The following is a 20,730-nucleotide window of genomic DNA, read 5'->3' as shown; positions in this document are numbered from 1 at the left end:
GCGATATAAGGTGTGAGAGAAATATTCTAAGGACATAGTTTGTATGTTTGCGGAAACAAAAATACATTTTACACTGCATTCTTGCCTAAAGAAATGAAATTTTGCAAGAAATTCGCCCTGGCATGCAAAGTATACGATCAACTGAACCCAGCGTAACTGAATGCATACATTGTGTGTGCATATAAATTGCACGCGTGCATAAGTTTGAAAAGCCATTTCGCAAAAATCATGAAGGGTAGCAAGAAGAAAACGGAGCCGTTTTCAGTTTCTTAAAGCAGCCGGTGCCAAGAGCACCATAGATTAAGGTTAAGTGAGGTTTAATGTCTATTTATTTCATATCTTAATTAATTTATGTCTTTTATAGATGTTTAGACTTTTTTATATTTCATTTTAATATGATTATAGGGTTGGAAATTGGTAATATTGGTAATATTTTTGGGTGGCTGGAACGGATTATCCATATTTACATTATTTCCTATGGGGAAAACCGAATCACAATACGAATTTTTGCTTTAAGAACGGATTAAATCTGTATCCCAAGGTACCAGTGTAATTATTTAATGATTTGTAATGACTTTTTTTTTCCAAACAGCTTTCAAAGAAATCTTGCAATTTATTTATTTTTTGTCTAAGATACTGTAAGTACCTCTGTGACAGTGGACACAGAGGCAAGAGTTCTCCAGGGCAGGACAACCTTTGAAGCTAGTTAGAGGAGACATTTTATTGCCTTTGCAACATCTTACTTTATCCACCGAGAGCAAGTTCTTTTGCTGTGGAAAAGTGCTAAAAAAAAAGTTCTAACATTTCTTTCTTTCAAACACTCTGAATCAATATCTAGAAGCCACTGTATGAGTACACACTTCACTTGACTCGCTCTAAACACTCCTGTGTACTGCAGCAGTCACCTTGTGTTTATACCACCGTAAGCTCCTTGTTGATCCATACACGCACTCACACACACACTGAACGAGGACTACTGAGACTTTCTTTGTTGAAACACCTAATCCAGTACCAAGAGTAATCCTACAGTTAATACTCTGTATTCGTGATTGCTTATTAGGGGTGCGTGTCTTTTATTTCGAGAACATACTGTGATAATAATAGATGTTTAACCAGTCAGTGTAGAAAGTGAGCAGAGAGAAATCAAATACGATGTATACGATTTAAAGCCATTTAGATTCGGTGCAATCGTCCAGAATACAGTATGATTTAGTAATCAAAATAGTTCTTGATTAAAATAGCTTTTACCCCCTAACACTGACAGTAGTATAGGCCACACCTTTATCGAGACAATTTAAGGGCATAAGCCACCTATCCTTTCCTGAGACTGACAGTATAGGCCACACCTACTTTACCAAGACTGACAGTAACATACAGTAGGCCACACCTACTTCACTTAGACTGACAGTAACATAGGCCACACCTACTTTACTAAGACTGACAGTAACATAGGCCACACCTACTTCACTAAGACTGACAGTAACATAGGCCATTTGATTTCGTATTTGATTTCTCTCCGCTCACTTTCTACACTGAATGGTTAAACATCTATTATTATCACAGTATGTTCTTGAAATAAAAGACACGCACTTTACTAAAATCGACAGTGACTGAGGCCACACCTACTTCACTAAGACTGACAGTAAGATAGGCCACACCTATTACACTGACAGTAACATAGGCCACACCTACTTTACTAAGATTGACAGTAAGATAGGCCACACCTACTTCACTTAGACTGACAGTAACATAGGCCACACCTACTTCACTTAGACTGACAGTAACATAGGCCACACCTACTTTACTAAGACTGACAGTAACATAGGCCACACCTACTTTACTAAGACTGACAGTGACATAGGCCACACCTACTTCACTAAGATTGACAGTAAGATAGGCCACACCTATTACACTGACAGTAACATAGGCCACACCTACTTCACTTAGACTGACAGTAACATAGGCCACACCTACTTTACTAAGACTGACAGTGACATAGGCCACACCTACTTCACCAAGACCGACAGTAACATAGGCCACACCTACTTCACTTAGACTGACAGTAACATAGGCCACACCTACTTTACTAAGACTGACAGTGACATAGGCCACACCTACTTCACTAAGACTGACAGTAAGATAGGTCACACCTATTACACTGACAGTAACATAGGCCACACCTACTTTACTAAGATTGACAATAAAATAGGCCACACCTACTTAACAAAGACTGATAGTAACATAGGCCACGCCCACTTCACCAAGACTGACAGTAACATAGGCCACACCCACTTCCCTAAGACTGACAGTAAGATAGGCCACACCTACTTTACTAAGATAGACAGTAAGACGAGCCACACCTACTTTACTAAGACTGACAGTAAGATGAGCCACACCTACTTTACTAAGACTGACAGTAAGATGAGCCACACCTACTTCACTAAGACTGACGGTAAGATGAGCCACACCTACTTCACTAAGACTGACAGTAACATAGGCCACACCTCCTTTACTAAGATTAACAGTAAAATAGGCCACACCTCCAAGATTGATAGTGAGAGATTAATAGTAAGATAGGCCACACCTTCGTCAATCTGACTGATAGCACCATAGGCCACACCTCCTTTCCTAAGACTGACTGTGAAGAAGGTGTGGCCTATGCTTCTAACACTATCACAGACCACATCTTCTTCAAAACTAAGCCACACCTTCTTTGAGAAATACAGTAGCATAGGCCACACCTCCTTCACTGATCTTGATGATAAAATAGGCCACACCTACTTCACTAGCATTGACATTAATATAGGCCACACCTCCTTCACATTGCCTGGGAAATAAAACAGTGAAACCTCCTTCACCTGCGATGAAAGCAACATAGGCCACATCGTTCACTTTAATTAAAAAGTGCGTAGTACACACACCCCTTTCCCTGGAACTGAGATTATAAATCCGTACGTTTGTATCAGGAATGCTGCATTTTTACGTTTTATTTTATTACTCACCTATATTTAGGAATAAGTGGCAGATTTAGTGCCTGCGTGAATCACTCTGATTTCTGCTTGTGTATTTTTAGTAGCAGACACGTTTGAAGCCACGGATCTGTGCTTCGTGTGACTCACGGCTCTACGACACTGAGAGAGTGTGTGTGTCAGAAATGTCTCTCAGTCTCGCGGTGAACTCATTACCACACACTTACTGCAGCGTGCCTCGGTTTGTGTTGACGGTTTCTCTCGAGCTTTAATTAAATGTGGATCATCATGAAAAAGTTTCTAGATGATAACTGCCCAAACAAGTAGTTTGATATTTAGCAAGTAATGGTGCATGTTAATTAGTTTTGAAATATGTTTAAAATGGAGAATATTAAATGATGTACTGCATGGAAGCAGCAGTGCATCTGTTAAGTACTAGATGTACTAAACTTGGCGTGGAATTTAATTGCACGCTCATAAGCGCGTATTAAAAATGTACAGCGCCATCTGTTAAAATCGATTTTTTAATGATATAAATTTCAAATTAGCATGTCTTCTGTTCTTGCGGGCCGATTGCAATGAAACACAAAGCCTATATGTTACTTCAAGCTCGGCTAAATAATACAACTGTGAAAACCCCATAATAAAAACTTTTTACGTGATGCGTGCACAAACAAACAGAAAGAAAAATAAAATAATTTTTGCAACGTACGGACACGCCACCCATACAGTTTTATTAGCCTATATTTGTATAATTCATACATTGTTTTTCATTTTGATTGGTCACGATCAAATTATCCAAAAGTAAAGACAGCTGCTTTTGTAATTGAGGGGACTAGATCAAGGACTAATTCTGGAATTCATTTTAATAAATGTATCTAAAATGTGTCTAATTTGTGTGTTAATGGATCAATAATTCTAGCAGCGCATACCCTGTGTGGTTATTATTTCATGCATTTATTTATTTTATTCATTATGTACTCTGCTATTTTTATTTTTATTATTATTATTTAGATTTTTATGAATTATTATTCTCAATGCACCACTATAACTTTAGCTTTTCGAGAATATGAGTAGCCAGAAACAAGGAGTATTTCCAGAGGACTTTTATTGCTAAAATGACAAGCCTTGTTATTTTCTCTCTCTGAGCCTAGAGGTTAACAATTTATTGCTGCTTCTAGAGGACACGTCGCAGGTCTTTCTTGGATTTCTGTGCAGCTGTAAAGCTTTGTAACTAACGATGATCAAAATGCCGTCAGTTCATTACTGCTGCCGTTGTAGTGTGTAAATGTGATTTCTTTAAGACTGTAGTTTTTACTAAAAACGATGCAGGTCATAATTAGTAATATTTTGTTCAAGTAGTCCAATCTGTTTTTATTTATGAGGACAGATGGTACCTATTCCTATTTAAGTTAAACCGGTGATGTCATTTTTAGTAAACGAAGGGATAAAAGCCATTGACTTTGATTTACAGAAAACTTCAAGGACAGTACGGTGATGAGACTCTTAGCCGCGATAAAACATTTGAATGGTGCAAACTTTTTCAAGAAGGCTGTATATCAGTGTCGAGCCCCCTGAAGTCGTTCCCTTGAACATTCATCCAGTGGAACGCCTGATCCTTGAAGAACTATGGATAATTTACCGCTAACTTGAGGAAGAGACGCGTCTGTCTGACTTCAATGGCTCCAAGCCATTTCCACATGTTGGGGCCATTAAAGGAGTTCTTGGCAGTCCAGCGCTTTAGACTTAAAGCAGGCATACTGGGAAAACTTAATGGTATCCAAGCACTATAGAAACGCTGGCTTAAGTACAGTAGTGTAGCTGAGGATTACTGTATAGTAACAAGTCCCGCTTTGACTTGAACGCCCCTCAGACATAACCTCATGTAGGAAAAAAAAATCCAATACATCATAACGTTGGCTTTTCATTAGCAGCATACTCTCAAAGGACACCCAATCACAATATTTACACCATCCTTTTGTAGTTTTGTGGTCTATCTCCCATCATCCATTTGGTCCATGCCTCCACTTCTCCTCGAGTGGCGCAGCACAGTACGTCAGTCGGCCACCCAGAACAGATGGGCCGAGCGGCGTTAGTCCCTCGGTGCCGTTGTCAGTTAGGAATGCGGCCTTTATGCCCGGCTCTCACAGCGCAGATGAACGTTTAATTGTGCCAAGAGAGATCCTAATGGAAAGTGCAACCCACTCTCAGTGTCAGGATGTCTGCTAAAACAAATATGACTCACTCTGCTGTTACTTGTGTTTGTTCATATTTTTATATCTATTTCCCAATAAGACCACTTAGTCCTTTGTCATGCGTCCGTTTTGAGGCCTTTTCCATTTTTGGTTTCGGATGCCTGCTGCTCAGTTCTGTATATACTGAAGACTCGGAGGGAGAGAAAAGCCGAGCCGAGCTCAACGTACCTGCTGAATAATTCACATTTCTCTCCGTCTGGTCTAGGGGTATAAACTGGATGGGGTTCTGTCCTTTCTGTTACAACAAGTCCCGGCTCGTAGGGTCGTGTTTAGCGTTCGAGACTCGAGTCCAAAAGTTATGTCAACATTTACATGAGGGGAGGTATGATGTGTATCCAGAGTTAGGCTCTGAGAGTTAGTTCTGATGTGGTAATCAGTGCACCTTTTTTACGGTTCAGAGGTTTTCACTGCGTAGTAACACTTTCCTTTCTAGCTGAAAAAAAATATTGCTTACCATCAAGCCTACAGTATATTGCAGAAATAAATGGGATGCTTTCAACAAAAAAAGAGTTGGTTTTTTTTTTCAACAATTTGTATTTCTGCAGATGGAGGAACCAAGAAGCTACGTAGCACGATCAGGAGGAGTACGGAGACGGGTATCGCCGTGGAGATGAGGAACCGTGTGACACGGCAGGGCAGCAAGGAGTCAACTGACGGTAGCACCAACAGTAACAGCTCAGAAGGAACGTAAGTGAAATCTTTATTTCTTCATATTTTGCTTCCAAAGATCCACATAGTCTTAAGAAATAGTTCTCCAACGTTACTGAAGGCCTTTTTTTTCGTTTTTTTGATTGTTAAGTGACATATAAAGCCTTATTAAGCGTAAAAAAGTATAAAACAGGTGCAGATGATGACAGATGATCAGGCCGGTGATTATAAGTATACTGCTGATGCTGAATAATGCTGAGTGGTTGGAACAGACGAGAGGGGAAATAAGGTCGCTGCTGAGGTTGTTACATAAACAAGCAATTTTTAAATCGTATCTTTAGACCCTTTGCAGCCTTAATCTACATCATTTAATTTAATATAAAGAAACGTGTTCCACAGCTCATATTCACAATCTGCATCACGTCACTGTATTTTACCCTGTTGAGTTTACAGCATAAAATGTTTCACGTCCAAATAGGTTCATCTTCCCGACTACCCGGCTGGGCCCAGAGAGCCAGTTCAGCGATTTCCTGGATGGCCTTGGCCCCGCCCAGATTGTCGGACGTCAGACGTTAGCCACGCCTCCAATGGGTGAGTCGCAAAACATACTTTAATAAACCTGATACGATGATAATCACATTTTTAATCAGTCAGGGCCAGGGGTTGGAAGCTGAGAGGATTTTTAAGAGCAAACCCTTAGGGAATAGGTTTAAATGTATGTATTTATTTATTAGAATTAATATACTTTTTATATAGGTATCTAGTCATCATCTGTACCGCTTTTGTTCTTTTTGATCTTGTATATGGGGTCGCAGAACCTATCCCAGAAGACTTACTGTAGGGAATGGGCAGGGTACATTCTGGATGGGGTGCCAATCCATTACAGGACACACACACACACACACACACACACACACTATAGTTATAATTGGGAACACCAATTAGGCTAATCTTGGGGAAAATCCACCAAGCACGAAGAGAACATGCAAATTCATGCACACAGACCGCAGGTGGGAATCGAACCCGGACCCTGCAGGTGCAAGGCAACAGGGCTAACCATCCATCCCCCGTGCTCATTTAGATCTTTTGTTTTGGTTGTCAAATTTTAGTCTACACTGTCCTGTGTCTCCATCTGCTGTTCAGTAAGGGAAAGTGCAGAGAACCAAACAAGCTGACAAGCAGAAATTAAACATTTTATTATTTTAATATTAAAATTAATTTCCGAATTAAATATCTCCTGCAGGTTTCTTTTACATTATTAATAAATGCTTTTTGTAAATAAATCACGTGCAGCCTAAACCTTAAAACTAAAACTCACTGTTCAACACAAACAATCCAAAGAATCTATTAATTAACTTAAGAAACTTATCTGCATTTTTTTAAACTAAACTTTTTTGGTACTGTTGAATCGTTGTAGGTGATGTCCATATCGGAGTGATGGACCGGGGTGGTCAAATCGAGGTGGAAATCACCCAAGCCAGAGGTTTAACCCCTAAACCTGGTTCAAAGAACATTCCAGGTAAAAATATAATGTCCTCCGGTCACCTCATGTTCACTTTAATTTATCAGAAAGAGATTTTAATTTCAAGAACATTTTTTCATCAGAGTATTCCTGGGTATTGAATTTATAATCTTCTTCTCACCAGCACATAATCTTAAACTCTAGGTCTAAAATCATACGGCATACAGCCCCCCATTTAAGACCTAATTTTAAGTTTTGTGTCTGCAGCGACGTACGCGAAGGTCTATGTCCTGGAGAATGGAGCATGTCTCTCCAAGAAGAAAACCAAAGTGGTAAAGAAAACTCTGGACCCGACCTACCAGCAAACACTGCTGTTCGATGAAAGCCCTCAGGGCAAAGTGCTACAGGTAGGAATATATAATATAAGCCACAAGCAAGTGGCAGTCTGTGTATACTGAGTGCTGCAGAATCACTTCTAGGAATCACGCTGGAATCCAATTCCGTAGTTAATTTAGCACTGAAAAGATTCCTAGATCAAAGTAGGATAAAATAAAAAGTTACTTTTACTTTGAGCGAGGAGTAGGACTGATCCTAGGAAAGCATGGCGTCACTGAGAGCCAAACATTATAGTGGATGTTGTAGTTTTGACAGGTTTTTGTAGTTTTAAACCGGGAAAAAGCATAATGGTGAAATCAGCGGCGGGTGTGTGAATAAAACAAGTGAGCCTATGCTAGCTAGTGTGTGAAATAAGGATTACACTCTTAAAAGTCCTGTCAGGTTACCTAAGAATTTTGACCATGGTACTGTAGGTACAGGTGTTTTTGTACATGTACACCACCACACTATGGTACAGTATGTCAATATGTGTGTTTTAGTATGAAGCATGTACCAGAGTATTGCGATATTACCATAATTGTAATATTTATATAATATATTATATTATCATTTATCCCATTATGGTAAAGTTAATAAACAATACTCAGGTGAATTCTATGGTACGTATTGGGGGCCGCAGTGGCTGGCAGAGTTCAGCAGGTATCACATATTGTACCGCTTGTACTAGTATGTACTACAGGGAGTCCTGGCCAAAATGGCAGCACATTAAGTTTCACGTAAAAAAAAAAAAAAATTTAATAAAATATATACTATAAAACCCAAAACAGATACACATCCACAAAACTATGCAAAACATGTACATATTTCCTTCACATGAAACTCCAAGAGATTTCAAAGAATATTTAGAGAGGGAAGAACTTCTAATGACAAAGTCTTCTGCATTTCATTCCATAATCTACAGTAGGCGCGTAAAAAGAGAAAGACATTTTTCCAAACTCGGTAAATACTCTAGGTACATTTTAAAGTAATTAAGAAGATGATCTTGTTCTGTAATTACGAGTAAAATATGATAAAAGATTAGAAATGTAACAAGGCAATTTACCCAATAATGTTTTGGCAATAAATAACAATAAATGCAACGATCTTCTCTTATACAGAGAAGGCCAACCAACCAATGAATACACAATACAATGATGAGTGTGTGTAGAGGCGCTTGTCACAAATCGTATTGCAGTGTGATAAAAAAAATTGCAGTGGAATATACAAAATATACAAAAAAAACTTTTTAAATATATATAGATTTGCTTGCATTTGATAAATAAATCTAATAAATCTAAAGGTTAGCCCATGTCACTCAGTTTATACCTATGACCTAATATTGAGAGGGGGTTCAAAAATCGATTCAGTAATAAATCAGGATACTTTTGTCTGCCCAAATCGTTTTTTTTTTGGCTGTTCAGCCTCAGATTGAACCGATTCTGTACCAAGCGCAGGATTTTCCATGTAGCGCAACAGAAACCCATTTTTATGGCGTTACATTATCAAACATCATGCACAATAAAAGCCTCTGATCTGCCATTTTCTTCAAACTATGAGCGAATCCTCCTCAAACCCACTCAATGCACACATTTTTATTATAATTTTTTAGTTTTGAGACATTTGAGGAGGTCAAGCGTCACTGTTTCTTTATAATCCTACAGGTGGCGCACTCTGAACTATTTACACATCTTTAATCCTGTATGGTGGGAGTGAATCATTTACTAAGTTTGTTGAGAAATAATAATGGTTGAGGACAGAGACATGTGCTGCTGAGTTAAATGTTAAACTCTTGTGTTTAAATTTAGTTTGCACTGTTTAAGTATTAAAACTAATGTTGTAAGGAACGGGCTACATCCAATTACACATTAAAGGCTCGAAAATTGTAACAAAATTGGATTAATATTAAGTTGGGTTATGTAATAAAATTGTGATACTTCACAGTCAAAGTGCTCCAGAGGCTGATGGAGGTTAAACCCCAGCACTAACTAACTGTTTGCCCCGCTCTCCACTAGGTGATCGTGTGGGGAGATTACGGCCGCATGGACACCAAGTGCTTCATGGGAATGGCCCAGATCCTCCTGGACGAGCTGGATTTGTCCTCCATGATCGGCGGCTGGTACAAGCTGTTCCCCACTTCCTCTCTCGCCGAGCCCAGCATCGGCCAGCTGACCCGGCGCCTCTCGCAGTCCTCCCTCGAGAGCGCCACCAGCCCCTCCTGCACCTAGAAACATCCTCCCTTCATGTCTCCCCTCTGTGTCTTTATGGTCCCCTACTCTTTTTTTTTTTTGTGCAGCTCGGTCTTAAATGCAACTCTCTGACACAGTGAGTGGAAACGGATAGATAGCTGTATCGTCCAGCACACACACACACACACACACAAAGTTCATTCCGTCTGTCTCCTCCTGTTTTTGTTGTAATGTACACGTATTAAAACACACACACACACACACACACACCTTTTTTTGTGTAGGCTGGAAAGCTGCTAATCCAGAAGCATATACACACACACATATACATTTTCCATAAGTTTTCCAGAAGATGTAGCATTTATACATGCGTAACCCATATGGAGCATGCTTATGATCATCACGCTTACCCTGGCTCAAAAAGAAAGAAAAAAAATAATGTTTTATTTCTGTTTTCCTAAAACTCTCTATGCCAAACCTGCTCAAATGTTTATTTTTTAAAACCAAAGCAATTCTTCTTATATGTAGTGTTTGTAGACGAATGGATATGTAGCAGAGTCAATGACTTACAGTAGGTGAGATGCAAAAAAAAAAAAAAAACGGTAAAAAAAAAAAAATTAGAGATTAGTCTAACGTACACACGGTCAGGTCCAGAATGGTTTCACCCTTGATAAAGATAAAGCTCTCAAAGATGACATTCTCAAACCTCATCGAAATACATTTCATTGTCACTCCTCAGACAGACACTTTTCCTTTTTACACGGATATGACGTCCATCGACGAGCACACCAGCACTGAGCCGTTCCCTTTAATCACCCAGAGTTTTTCCAGAAATGTCTGCATCACATTTCTCTCTTCGATCCGATCGAGAGTCGCCGTATCATTAATATGAATTGCCTTGAGCACAGTTTACAATCTCGTGTGATGGCCTTCCCCAGAGCCTGCAATGCTGCCCTTAAGATGATCAAAAAGGATTCGCCCTTAGAAGACACACACTGTCCCTTTGATCTCAGAAGCACAAATACTGCCCGGAAGATTCGCCAAGTAGCCTCTTTCTTACATGCAATGGTTATAATAAAGCATCAAGGATCCATGCATGATATATTTATGAAAATCATATCGGGGTGGACAAATCACATGCCTAGGACGAGCAGACGGCATGTCTTTAATATTTATTTTATTATTATTATTTTTTTATTTATGGTGGTTGAGCAGGTGGAATAAATAAAAGGGGTGTTCAAATCAAACCGGGACTTGCGATTAAGTTGAGGAATGAAGGTATGAAACTCATTGACATTTACAGAAGCCTTGGGTTAGGGTTAGAGACGCATTTGACATTTGATTGATTGATTGATTGGTGCAAATGGTTAAAGAAGGCGGTACATCCATAATTGGCAATCCTACTCCATAAAAAAATTCGGCTGATTCTTGGAAATAAACAGATAATTTATTTAAAAAGATAACTTGCTTTAGAGACACACTTGTCTGTGGGAACTTTACACACAATCATTCAGCATCACCTCTTACACATTACAGGAACTCGGCTGGGAGTTATAGCGAAATCCCCCGAACAGTGCTGACCTCCTCCGAAGCCATTTTCACATGTTTAGACCATTAAAGGAGTTCCTGGGAGGCCAGCGTGACGTAAGCAGTAGTGATAAGTGCATTAGTGTAGGGGGGGATTATATAGAGAAATAAACACTTATAATTGGGTTATTTTATTCTGCACAATCAAAAGTCCCAGTTTGACTTGAAAGCCATTAGTGGTTATATAGTGGGATTCTAAAGGAAATAAAAGTAGACAGTTCAAAACTGTTGTATGACTGTTATATATATAAAACAGTACAACAATTGCTCTTTATTTTTTTACTTTTATTTTACGAGAGGTTTTCATTATCCAATACAGCTTGTTATATAACATTATATAAAATTGATATAGCGTTCAAGCATTTCTATTTAACCTGAGCATGATTGGTGATTATGAATGTTATGATTTGTCCATCTCCGAATATGTTTACGCGTATTCCAATCTGGTTTTTAAATCAAACATTAGTTAATTTTTTTAAGTTCAGTTCAGAATCTTTTACTCTAATATATATTAAAAATTTATTAAAAATAAATTGAAATTTAAAATAATAATACCGTCTGTGGTAATGATGGTCTCCTAAACAAGTTTAGTTTGCTTCACACTGACTATTATTTCCGTTCCGCTTATCTCGTTTCTGATGCCGAAACGTGCCTCGGTTGTAACAGGGAGTTTATTTTTATTGTCAGAACACCGTAGCACTTTCTCAAAGTCCCAGTGCCGTTTAGGGTTCGACTGCTGACAATAAGGGCTTTTTTTTTTTTTTTTATCTGGTAGCACTTTGTCCTGATGGCAAAAAAAAAAAAAAAAAACTGACCACATCTTAAAATATTTTTACCACCCCAGATCATGTACCATTTCTGATTTCGGTGAAAGATATCGTTTAAATCGAAAATGTTTAAGCATGTGGATCGTCATTATCCATGCCGTATGGTATCCTTTATGTTTATCAAGGGTGTTTGTAATTCAGGATTTTGGGGTGAATGTCAAGACGCACACTCTCACACACACACACACACACACACACACACACACACACACACACACACATATACACACACATACACTCTTCTTAAGGGCAGGGCTCAAATTCACCAGTCAGGTTATATAAATATTTAAATGCACATAACTCCTGTTACATATGGTAGCATAAATGTATGAACTTAGACAGAAAACATTATATATATATATATATATATATATATATATATATATATATATATATGTATATATATACAGTATATATATATATATACAGTATATATATATATATATATATATATATATATATATATGAGAATATATTTGTGTTAATGTATTTATTATCTGCATGTTTACTCACAAACAAATACAGAGTGGTGTTTCAAGCTTGCCTTTAAATGCATATAGACTATAATATAAACTGTATTTATTTTTGCCAATGCTGTCGTTTTTGTTTTTTTTTTTTTTTTTTTTTTTTTTTTTTTTTGGTGAATGTCGGATCTGTACTGAAGGGTATCTACTGTACATGACGAGGCTCTGTTCAGTTCCTCCGGATATAAAGCGAAGCAGCGTTTGACTGAACAACCAAACCAGCAGCTCAATTTGTAATAAAGAAGAACAAAAACATGTCACGAACAGGAAGTCTTCTAAACAAACACGGTGGACTTTCTGAGAGGTGTTTTTTTGTGTGTGGATGATGGAGCATTTCCTCTTGACCAGCAGACGACTAAAAGCCTTGTCATGGAGGACGTGGGTGGAACCGAATATCAGTGTCGATGTTGGTATCACTGGCCTGGCGATCAAAAGCTCAAGGATGATGGATTTTCTCAATGTTGCTATTCGAGCTTTTTTAAACGCTCAGGTTGTAGCTCGAGACCATCTTCTCCACTCGGCCCGAGGCTCCACTGAGACTTCTCAAGATCTGTCTTGTTTTTTTTGTTTTTTTTTTAGCTACATAATATATCTGGATGAAATACTAAGCGTGTTAAGTTCTCAAATCTTTCCACATCTGATTTTTTTTAATTATTATTTTTTAATTAATTAACACAGTGCAAAACATCATCTCACATATCATATCATATCATGCTCCTTCTTCATGTATTAATGTTAAAGGAACCCTTTTTAAGATTGAGATAATTTGCCTAAACCCTTCTCAAACATTTTGACTTTTTCAGTCTGTGCATATGGCTTCTTAAAATCGTGTCATCTCCATGTTATGGATTACACAGTAAAGTGCATGTTATTATATGTTTACATAACCATATTGGATTGGTATTTATACAGGGTGACCCAGACGTCTGAACCTACAGGCATTTTCTTTCCCATATTTTATCTCAAAGGCTTAACAATAAAAGATGGAATAGAATCAGTCCTAACAACAACCAGTGTGTTTTATTGGGGATCATCAGAATCAGCTCAGAACTATTGCTGTAGTAAATAAAACAGGAAATCATATTTGCTTCAGTTTTGATATATTATGGAATGTTTAAATGTCCTGTATTTAGTGTTTTTATATATGTGTTGCCAAGTCAGAAGCAGTCGTGTTCATTATTTGCTTTAATGTATGCTATTATCATTATTATTATTATTATTATTATTATTATTATTTGCCTATGGATCCAGATTTGTGGGCCACCTGGTATAAGTGTGCTCTTTTTTTCATCATTTGTAATTTTTCCACCTTGACATGTCTACATTTCTAAAATATTGTTTAACATTTTCAGATTACAGATCACATTAGCATTTAACATACTGCAACTTTACAAAAAATAGGATTTGGGACAATAAAGTTTAGGTTGTTTTCACACTTGAGAAATTTTGCAAATTCGAGGCGTTTGAAAGATCTGATTCTTAGACCCTCTTCCTCTTAAAAACTGGGTTATAAAACCTTCCTTTCATATGGATTAGCTGTAAATGTGACCCATCAGGTCAGGTATTAAGTCACACAGGTTAGATGAAATGTTTCGATTAGTCAGTTTCAATTGATGAGTTGATACATACTTTATCTTTCTGATCCGTCATCCTTCCACATTGAGAAAGTTTTAATCCTACACATTGTTTTAAGGCACTTAAATGAACACTATCCAAACCGTGTCCTCCCTAAAACAACAGGGGAATCCTGGTGTCACGTTGAAGCTGACGATTCCTCATTTCCTATTACATCACAAAATTCTCATTTAAATATTCTAGAAATAGGAATTTTTCCAAGGCCCTGCTTGTAAACTAATTTGTACTGGCCATATCTCAGCAACCAATCATGATACACTAATACACTTTGTATCAGCATGGAGCTTATTGAACCAGAAATCTGAAAATATGCTGAACTTCAGTCATCTAAAAGGCAACTTAGTACCTAATTTCATTTGTGTCACAATTAGTTCAACTTCGTAATGTGTCTATGTGCACTAAAATGAGTAAATAAAAAAAAGTAAGCTCATTTTCTTACATGAGGGTCAGGGGTCGCTTAGTGGTTAAGGCACTGAACTACAGTCTGAATGGTCCTCAGTTTGAACCCAAGTCACCCCTGTTGGGCCCTTCAGCAAGGTCCTTAACCCTCAACTGATCAGATATATAATGAGATAAAAAACTAAAGTCGCTCTGGATAAGGGCCTTTGCCAAATACTAAAATGTCATTTGCAGTTCTTCCTGAATGATTGCCAACTTAGATGCACAAAAGTGGTGTGTGTAAAGGTTATAGAGGAATTCTGTGTGAACACTAAGATCCCAGGACCACAGTCACATATTCAAACCAAGTGTGAAAACACCCTTAGACCAAGGGCAAGTGGGTTATCAGTTTCTTTAAATCCCTGTTGTTGTATATGAAAAAGATTTATTTTCATCCCAAAACATTCTAAACCTTGCAATTTCACTTACTTTTTTATTTACTTCAAGGGCAGAAAGATTTCTATAAAAAGCTTTCAAAAAAGTTTTTTTTTAGTTTTTGGTCATTTTATTTATGATGTCATTTTATTTAGAAAGAAATATGCTTGTTAAAAAAAGAGTTGAGGGTTTCTGTTTTTGTGCTTTGCTTTTACACATCATGCATCACCGTTGACGTTTATGTTACTAAAACTCGAAGAATTCTAATCGAGATCTGGAGTATAAATGTCTTGCACTGCTTCAGTGAGAGGTGTACTGTATGTATTTCATGCTTTTATTTTATTTTTTTATCTAAATGTTCCTCTAGACTGTACTGAAAACAATTTTTTCACTCTTTAACAGCTGAATAATTTGTCCTCCTAACAGACTAATAGATATTGCTATTTTTTCATGTGATTTTTATGTATACTTGGCACTTTGATTGTACATGTCTTTACTCTGTAAATGAACAAATGACACATTTTATTGGCCTTGCAGAACTGTAGAATGATGAGCGGAAAAACAGACGCTGAATGCATGAATACGTGTATGCTAGTAGTTTTTTTTTTTTCAGGTGGATTTGGATTAAGTTTAATTACTGATGGACGTTTGAGCTTGACTTGGTCGTTTCTGAGCTTTAAAGGTGGTGCAGTGGGTTGTGTTACTGTTTCGCAGGTCCACGGTTCCTGGTTTGGGTTCCCTGGTTTCCTTCTACAAACATGCCATAAGGTAGACTGGGTAAGCTTAATGTGAATGATTGTGTGTATGGTGCCCTGCCATGGACTGGGATTCCATCCAGGGTGTATTCCCACCATACAACCAATGTCCCTGGGACAGGCTTTAGACCTGAGACGTTGACCATTGTATCAATTTGTTTATGTTAATAACATCTGGAAAACCTGTCGGATGCTTTAGGTAATGATGTACACTGTATAAGTCCAGTCTTACAGGCAGGTAAAAGAAATTTTAAGAAAGTTGTTGGTAAATTTTGACCATTTGATATATAAAGTCATACATGTGCTGCGTTTTTTGTAGTTTGTCTCTGACTTTCTGCTCAGATTTTAAAAGAAAAAAAAAAGTAGAACTTTAAATTTTAAACAATCGTAAGTTTTAGTATTGTGGTGCTGAGGTGACGCCAGTAGGGGTGCCCACATCTGGAGGATGATCTCAGCACACTTGGAAAGATAGCTAAAGTTATTAAACTTACAAAAGTTGTTTTTAGTTTTTTATCTTATGAGCTCAAAAGTCTTATGAGTTTCTTTTTTTCTTTTCTCATGAGTCTCGCTTGTTGCACGTTTTGCATGAGATCGGGTTGTATCATCGTTTCAACGTTGTAGTTTTTCTACCCCGTTTTATCTTGGTTTGATCATTCACCATTTCCTACTGTAGCTATAGTAGATCTCCCTAGATGGGAAAAAATCTAACACTCGATTCCGCTAAGACACTCGATCCAAGCCGACCATCTCTTTTTAAACTGCTGCTCATGCTGAGCCACAGAGCATCCTGAAAAAACTGAAAAAAAAAAACTGAAAGAAAAGTGCTGTCTGCCCTCTTACGCATACCATCCTTGATTGGCTAGTTCCACTTTGATTGATGTATGTCATACCCATCACCTAGAGAATCAGGCTGGTTTTGTCATCTTGGACGTACAATCACAGACAGCTAAGGTTTATTTCAGGATTTAGACAAGTTTGAAATTATGAAGTTTAAAAATTTTGAAATTTATGAGATTACCGATTGTAGCTTTAAATACCATATCGTCACAGTCCAACAAAATCACCTTTTTTAAATAAAATATTTGTGAATTTAAAAGGCCAAGTTGGAGAAGCTACTTAAGTTGAATTCTAAACTATAGAAAAGTTCTTAATATTATTTATTGTAGCAAGAAATATTTATCCAGAAAACATTTTAAAAAAATATATGACATACCCTCGGCAACGGGGTGTGGCATGACTTTGATGTACTGTACTGTGTTGCTGACTATTTAGTAGCTAGTTGGTTCCTTCGTGGCATGAATGTTGTTGTGTACTACATAAACCCATTCGATCAACTTAAACCTATAGAAGCTGTAAAGTTATAGAAATACGGCCTGTAGCCATACCCTATAGATACAGTAAGTTTACGCTGTAATTCATTACACACTCTTGTTAGCAATGCATTGTGGGTAACAGGTCCATTACATAACCAGGATAAACACTAAAAAAAAGAAAGAAACGTCCCAGGATGGTGAACTTGGGTGCACGGTTTCCCTTTCTGACATGTTTAGAACACGTGATTAAATATTCCAAACATAGCACTAGATGATGCTTTGTCTGATTGCTGAATCCTGATGATTTTTGCAGCTTAAAAGCTCAAAATTGTGATCAGATGAGAAGTTTATACCAAATAGCAGGCCTTTTTCAATTCGTGGTCACTTTAAAAAAAAAAAAAAGACAAATGTGCAGAGAGCTATCGTGAGATGTAGTTTTATTTTTTTAAAAATAAAAATCCGTAAGGAGTTTTTAGAGATCGTTTCGCTGGAGGCTGGGAGGATTTCGAATCCAAATTCTGCCTTTGAAATGTTTCATGAGGGCTTTGTAAAGTTGTTTACTTTGTTTTCAAGGTGTGTCGTTGGTGCGCCAGGATCCTGTTAGAGGCTTGAGTATTTTTTTCTGTGATGTGCCTGTTTGTTAACGAAGAATGATGAATGTATTATTGATTATTGATGTTTGAATTGACGATCACTGGGATGTCATGAGAGTGAACTGTAAGTCTTATTTGCTTGCAAAAAAACGGGGGGGTTAGTGCAATTTTTTTCAGCTTTTATATCGAAGTTGATGAACCATTTTATTTCATTTTGGGGTGTTTTAACCACAGATTTAATTATATTTTTTGCTTGTAATCTTTACCCGAGGACCGTGTGCCACGGTATTGTGATTAGCGCCCTAACATCTTTCGGTTTCCACTTACGGCAGATTATACACCATATTTGTGTATTAACAACATAACAATAGGTACTTTACAATTTTGTAGCATTCGCTTGACTTCCGTTCAGTTTGCAATAACCTCTTAAAGCTGGTCAGATTTCCTTCAGTTTTGTTTTTAACCAAGATTTTAAAAAAAGCAGACTCACAATAATTTTTTCTATCAATTTATTTGCAATATATTACAAAGGACACTGGGCAATTCAAATAGGATATAAAATGGCTTATGCATCTTATGTAGTGCAATATCTGTTCATTAGATTATCAGCTCCCTGCTTGTTTGAAAGTTGCACCATCTACATATTGTAGTGCACTACCGAACATCTAGGGAACATGCATCATGGCTTAGCCCCTGGTTTTTAGCTGAGGCTCAATACGTCTGCAGTGAAATGAAGTACACGACATACACTGTAGAAAATGCTGTATTATTTTAGTAGACTGTTGATTAAGGTTATTATCGGCAAAGTTATTTTTTTACAGTAGCAAAACTGTAACAATATCAATATTGTCTGCTTCTAGATGTAACAATACTGTTCTCCTAATTATCAGTTATCACTTCAGCATTGTTAAAAAGAGGAAAACGGACATTGAGATTCTTTTTTTTTCTCACATTGTTGTGCTGATTGTAAATGTACCAGAAGTGAGGCAGAGTACCGCCAGAAATGTAGCTTTTCCCTCAGACCCAACCATGTTCTGTAATAAAGCTTTTACCGATATTCTGCAGGAAGTAAAAGTGAGCAGTCTTGAACCGGAGCTGGAAGAGGACAGTGAGAGTAGTTTAAGTGCATACACTCGCCACTAATCTGTCTTTCTGGAGGGAGGGACAGGCTGTGCAGGAGCGCGCTACTGAAATGGAAACAGTGCAGGAAACAGGAGCTGTAATTTTCTACTTGTGCTTTGTAAACGTTTTCTATGTGCAGTATTTGATAATGTAAAACTGGTATTTTTGTGGTTTGTACGCTAAGGAAACGATTATTTAAGGTGCACGTAGTTTTTTAAGAAAATGTGAAAGGATTAAAAAAAAAACACAAAAAAGACAAAGTTTGAAACCTGAAGCCTGTATCTGCATGCTCATTGAGTGCTGGAGGATGGAAGTCAATAAAGTTTTATTGGAATCATTCTGTGGCCTTTGCATTTTATTATTTTATTTTTATTTTTTCAGTTTGATAATGTACAGTATATGCTGTTCATAAAGCTGGAAATATAGTCAGAGCTGCTGAATCAAAACCCACTCACAATATTTAGTATAGTATACATTACATTATGGTATAGTAAAGTATAGTGTAGTATAATGGAAAATAATGAGGTTTTAATATAAATGACCAAACATCTACACATGGTATGAGTACAAATATATCTTGAAAATCTGTTTCCTCCATTCTATCCCATCTTATTTGATTGATGTGATTTTGTCATGTCTCCACATGCTACTTTATTAACTTCAGTGAATGCAATAAGTGGTTAAATGACACAAAATTTAAATACTTTTCATATGTTCTTGTTGTCCTCAAAGTGTTATTTAATAAAGCAAGTAATTTTTTCATAATAATAATAAACATTTTGTGTGTTCCTGAAATTAATGTCCACACTGTCATTTTGAGAAATCTGCCTCTTTAAGAAACTGCCTGATGTAATCAGTGACATCATAGTATGCAGCATCATCATAGACTTTGATGTCCTACTCTGGGCATGTCAGGTGTTCCTCACTGACTGTAACAGAAGGAAGCGGATGTGACAGGCACAATTAATGGGAGACAAAGCATTGGAGCAGCCAGTTAAATTCAAATTTTATTTGTCACATACACAGTTATACACAGTACGATATGCAGTGAAATGCTTATAGGACAGGCCGTGACCCTAAAATATAAAAGCTTATAGATAAGAAATAAATATGAATAAAAAGAAATATAATAGAAAATAAATTTAACTAGAATAAAAAAAAATATTCTGTACAAAATAAGGACATTCTTTACAGTTTTGCAAAATATAGAAAATATAGAGAAAAAAATAGAAAAGAAAAAAAATAGGTAGTGGTAGCATGTAACCTCTGCTGGTATAATTTAGTATATTGAAGTTGACTGAGTGATCAACCATAACATTAAAGCTACTGACAGGTGAAGTGAATAAGATTTATTATATAGTTACAGTGGCAGTGGGCGTTATATATTACACAGTAAGTTTTATATGCGGACTTTCAGATATATTTTTTTTCCTGTAAAACATTTTAAAAAACTATTTATCATTATTCCTCCACTTCACAATTATGTGCCACTTTGTGTTGGTCTATCATATGCTTATACCTGTATGCACAGACTGGATGAGCGCGCGCACACACACACGCGCGCGCGCGCACACACACTCTGACTGAGTGCACCAATCCATGCGCGCAGGCGGCGCCGGTGACGCGCGCGCTCTCTCCCTCTGACGTCACGAGGCGGCCAGAAGGG

The 20,730-nt window shown here is 37.3% G+C and overlaps 1 protein-coding gene across 1 annotated transcript in view; it reads left to right on the top strand.

Annotated features, from left to right (window-relative positions):
- The window catches only part of rims3 (regulating synaptic membrane exocytosis 3), a 65,342-nt gene extending 55,268 nt beyond the window's left edge, over positions 1-10,074 (top strand). Inside the window, exons 3-7 of the mRNA XM_053489733.1 lie at positions 5,770-5,911; positions 6,351-6,463; positions 7,290-7,391; positions 7,602-7,741; positions 9,722-10,074. Of these exons, the coding sequence (XP_053345708.1) occupies positions 5,770-5,911; positions 6,351-6,463; positions 7,290-7,391; positions 7,602-7,741; positions 9,722-9,934 (710 nt within the window). The 3' untranslated portion in view covers positions 9,935-10,074. The remainder of the gene's footprint in view (positions 1-5,769; positions 5,912-6,350; positions 6,464-7,289; positions 7,392-7,601; positions 7,742-9,721) is intronic.
- Positions 10,075-20,730: the final 10,656 nt, after the last annotated feature.

The sequence above is a fragment of the Clarias gariepinus genome, chromosome 28 (genome assembly GCF_024256425.1).
Source record: "Clarias gariepinus isolate MV-2021 ecotype Netherlands chromosome 28, CGAR_prim_01v2, whole genome shotgun sequence".
Classification (NCBI taxonomy): domain Eukaryota; kingdom Metazoa; phylum Chordata; class Actinopteri; order Siluriformes; family Clariidae; genus Clarias; species Clarias gariepinus.
Note: the sequence above shows the minus strand (reverse complement) of the source record. Positions and strands in the feature narration are given on the sequence as shown.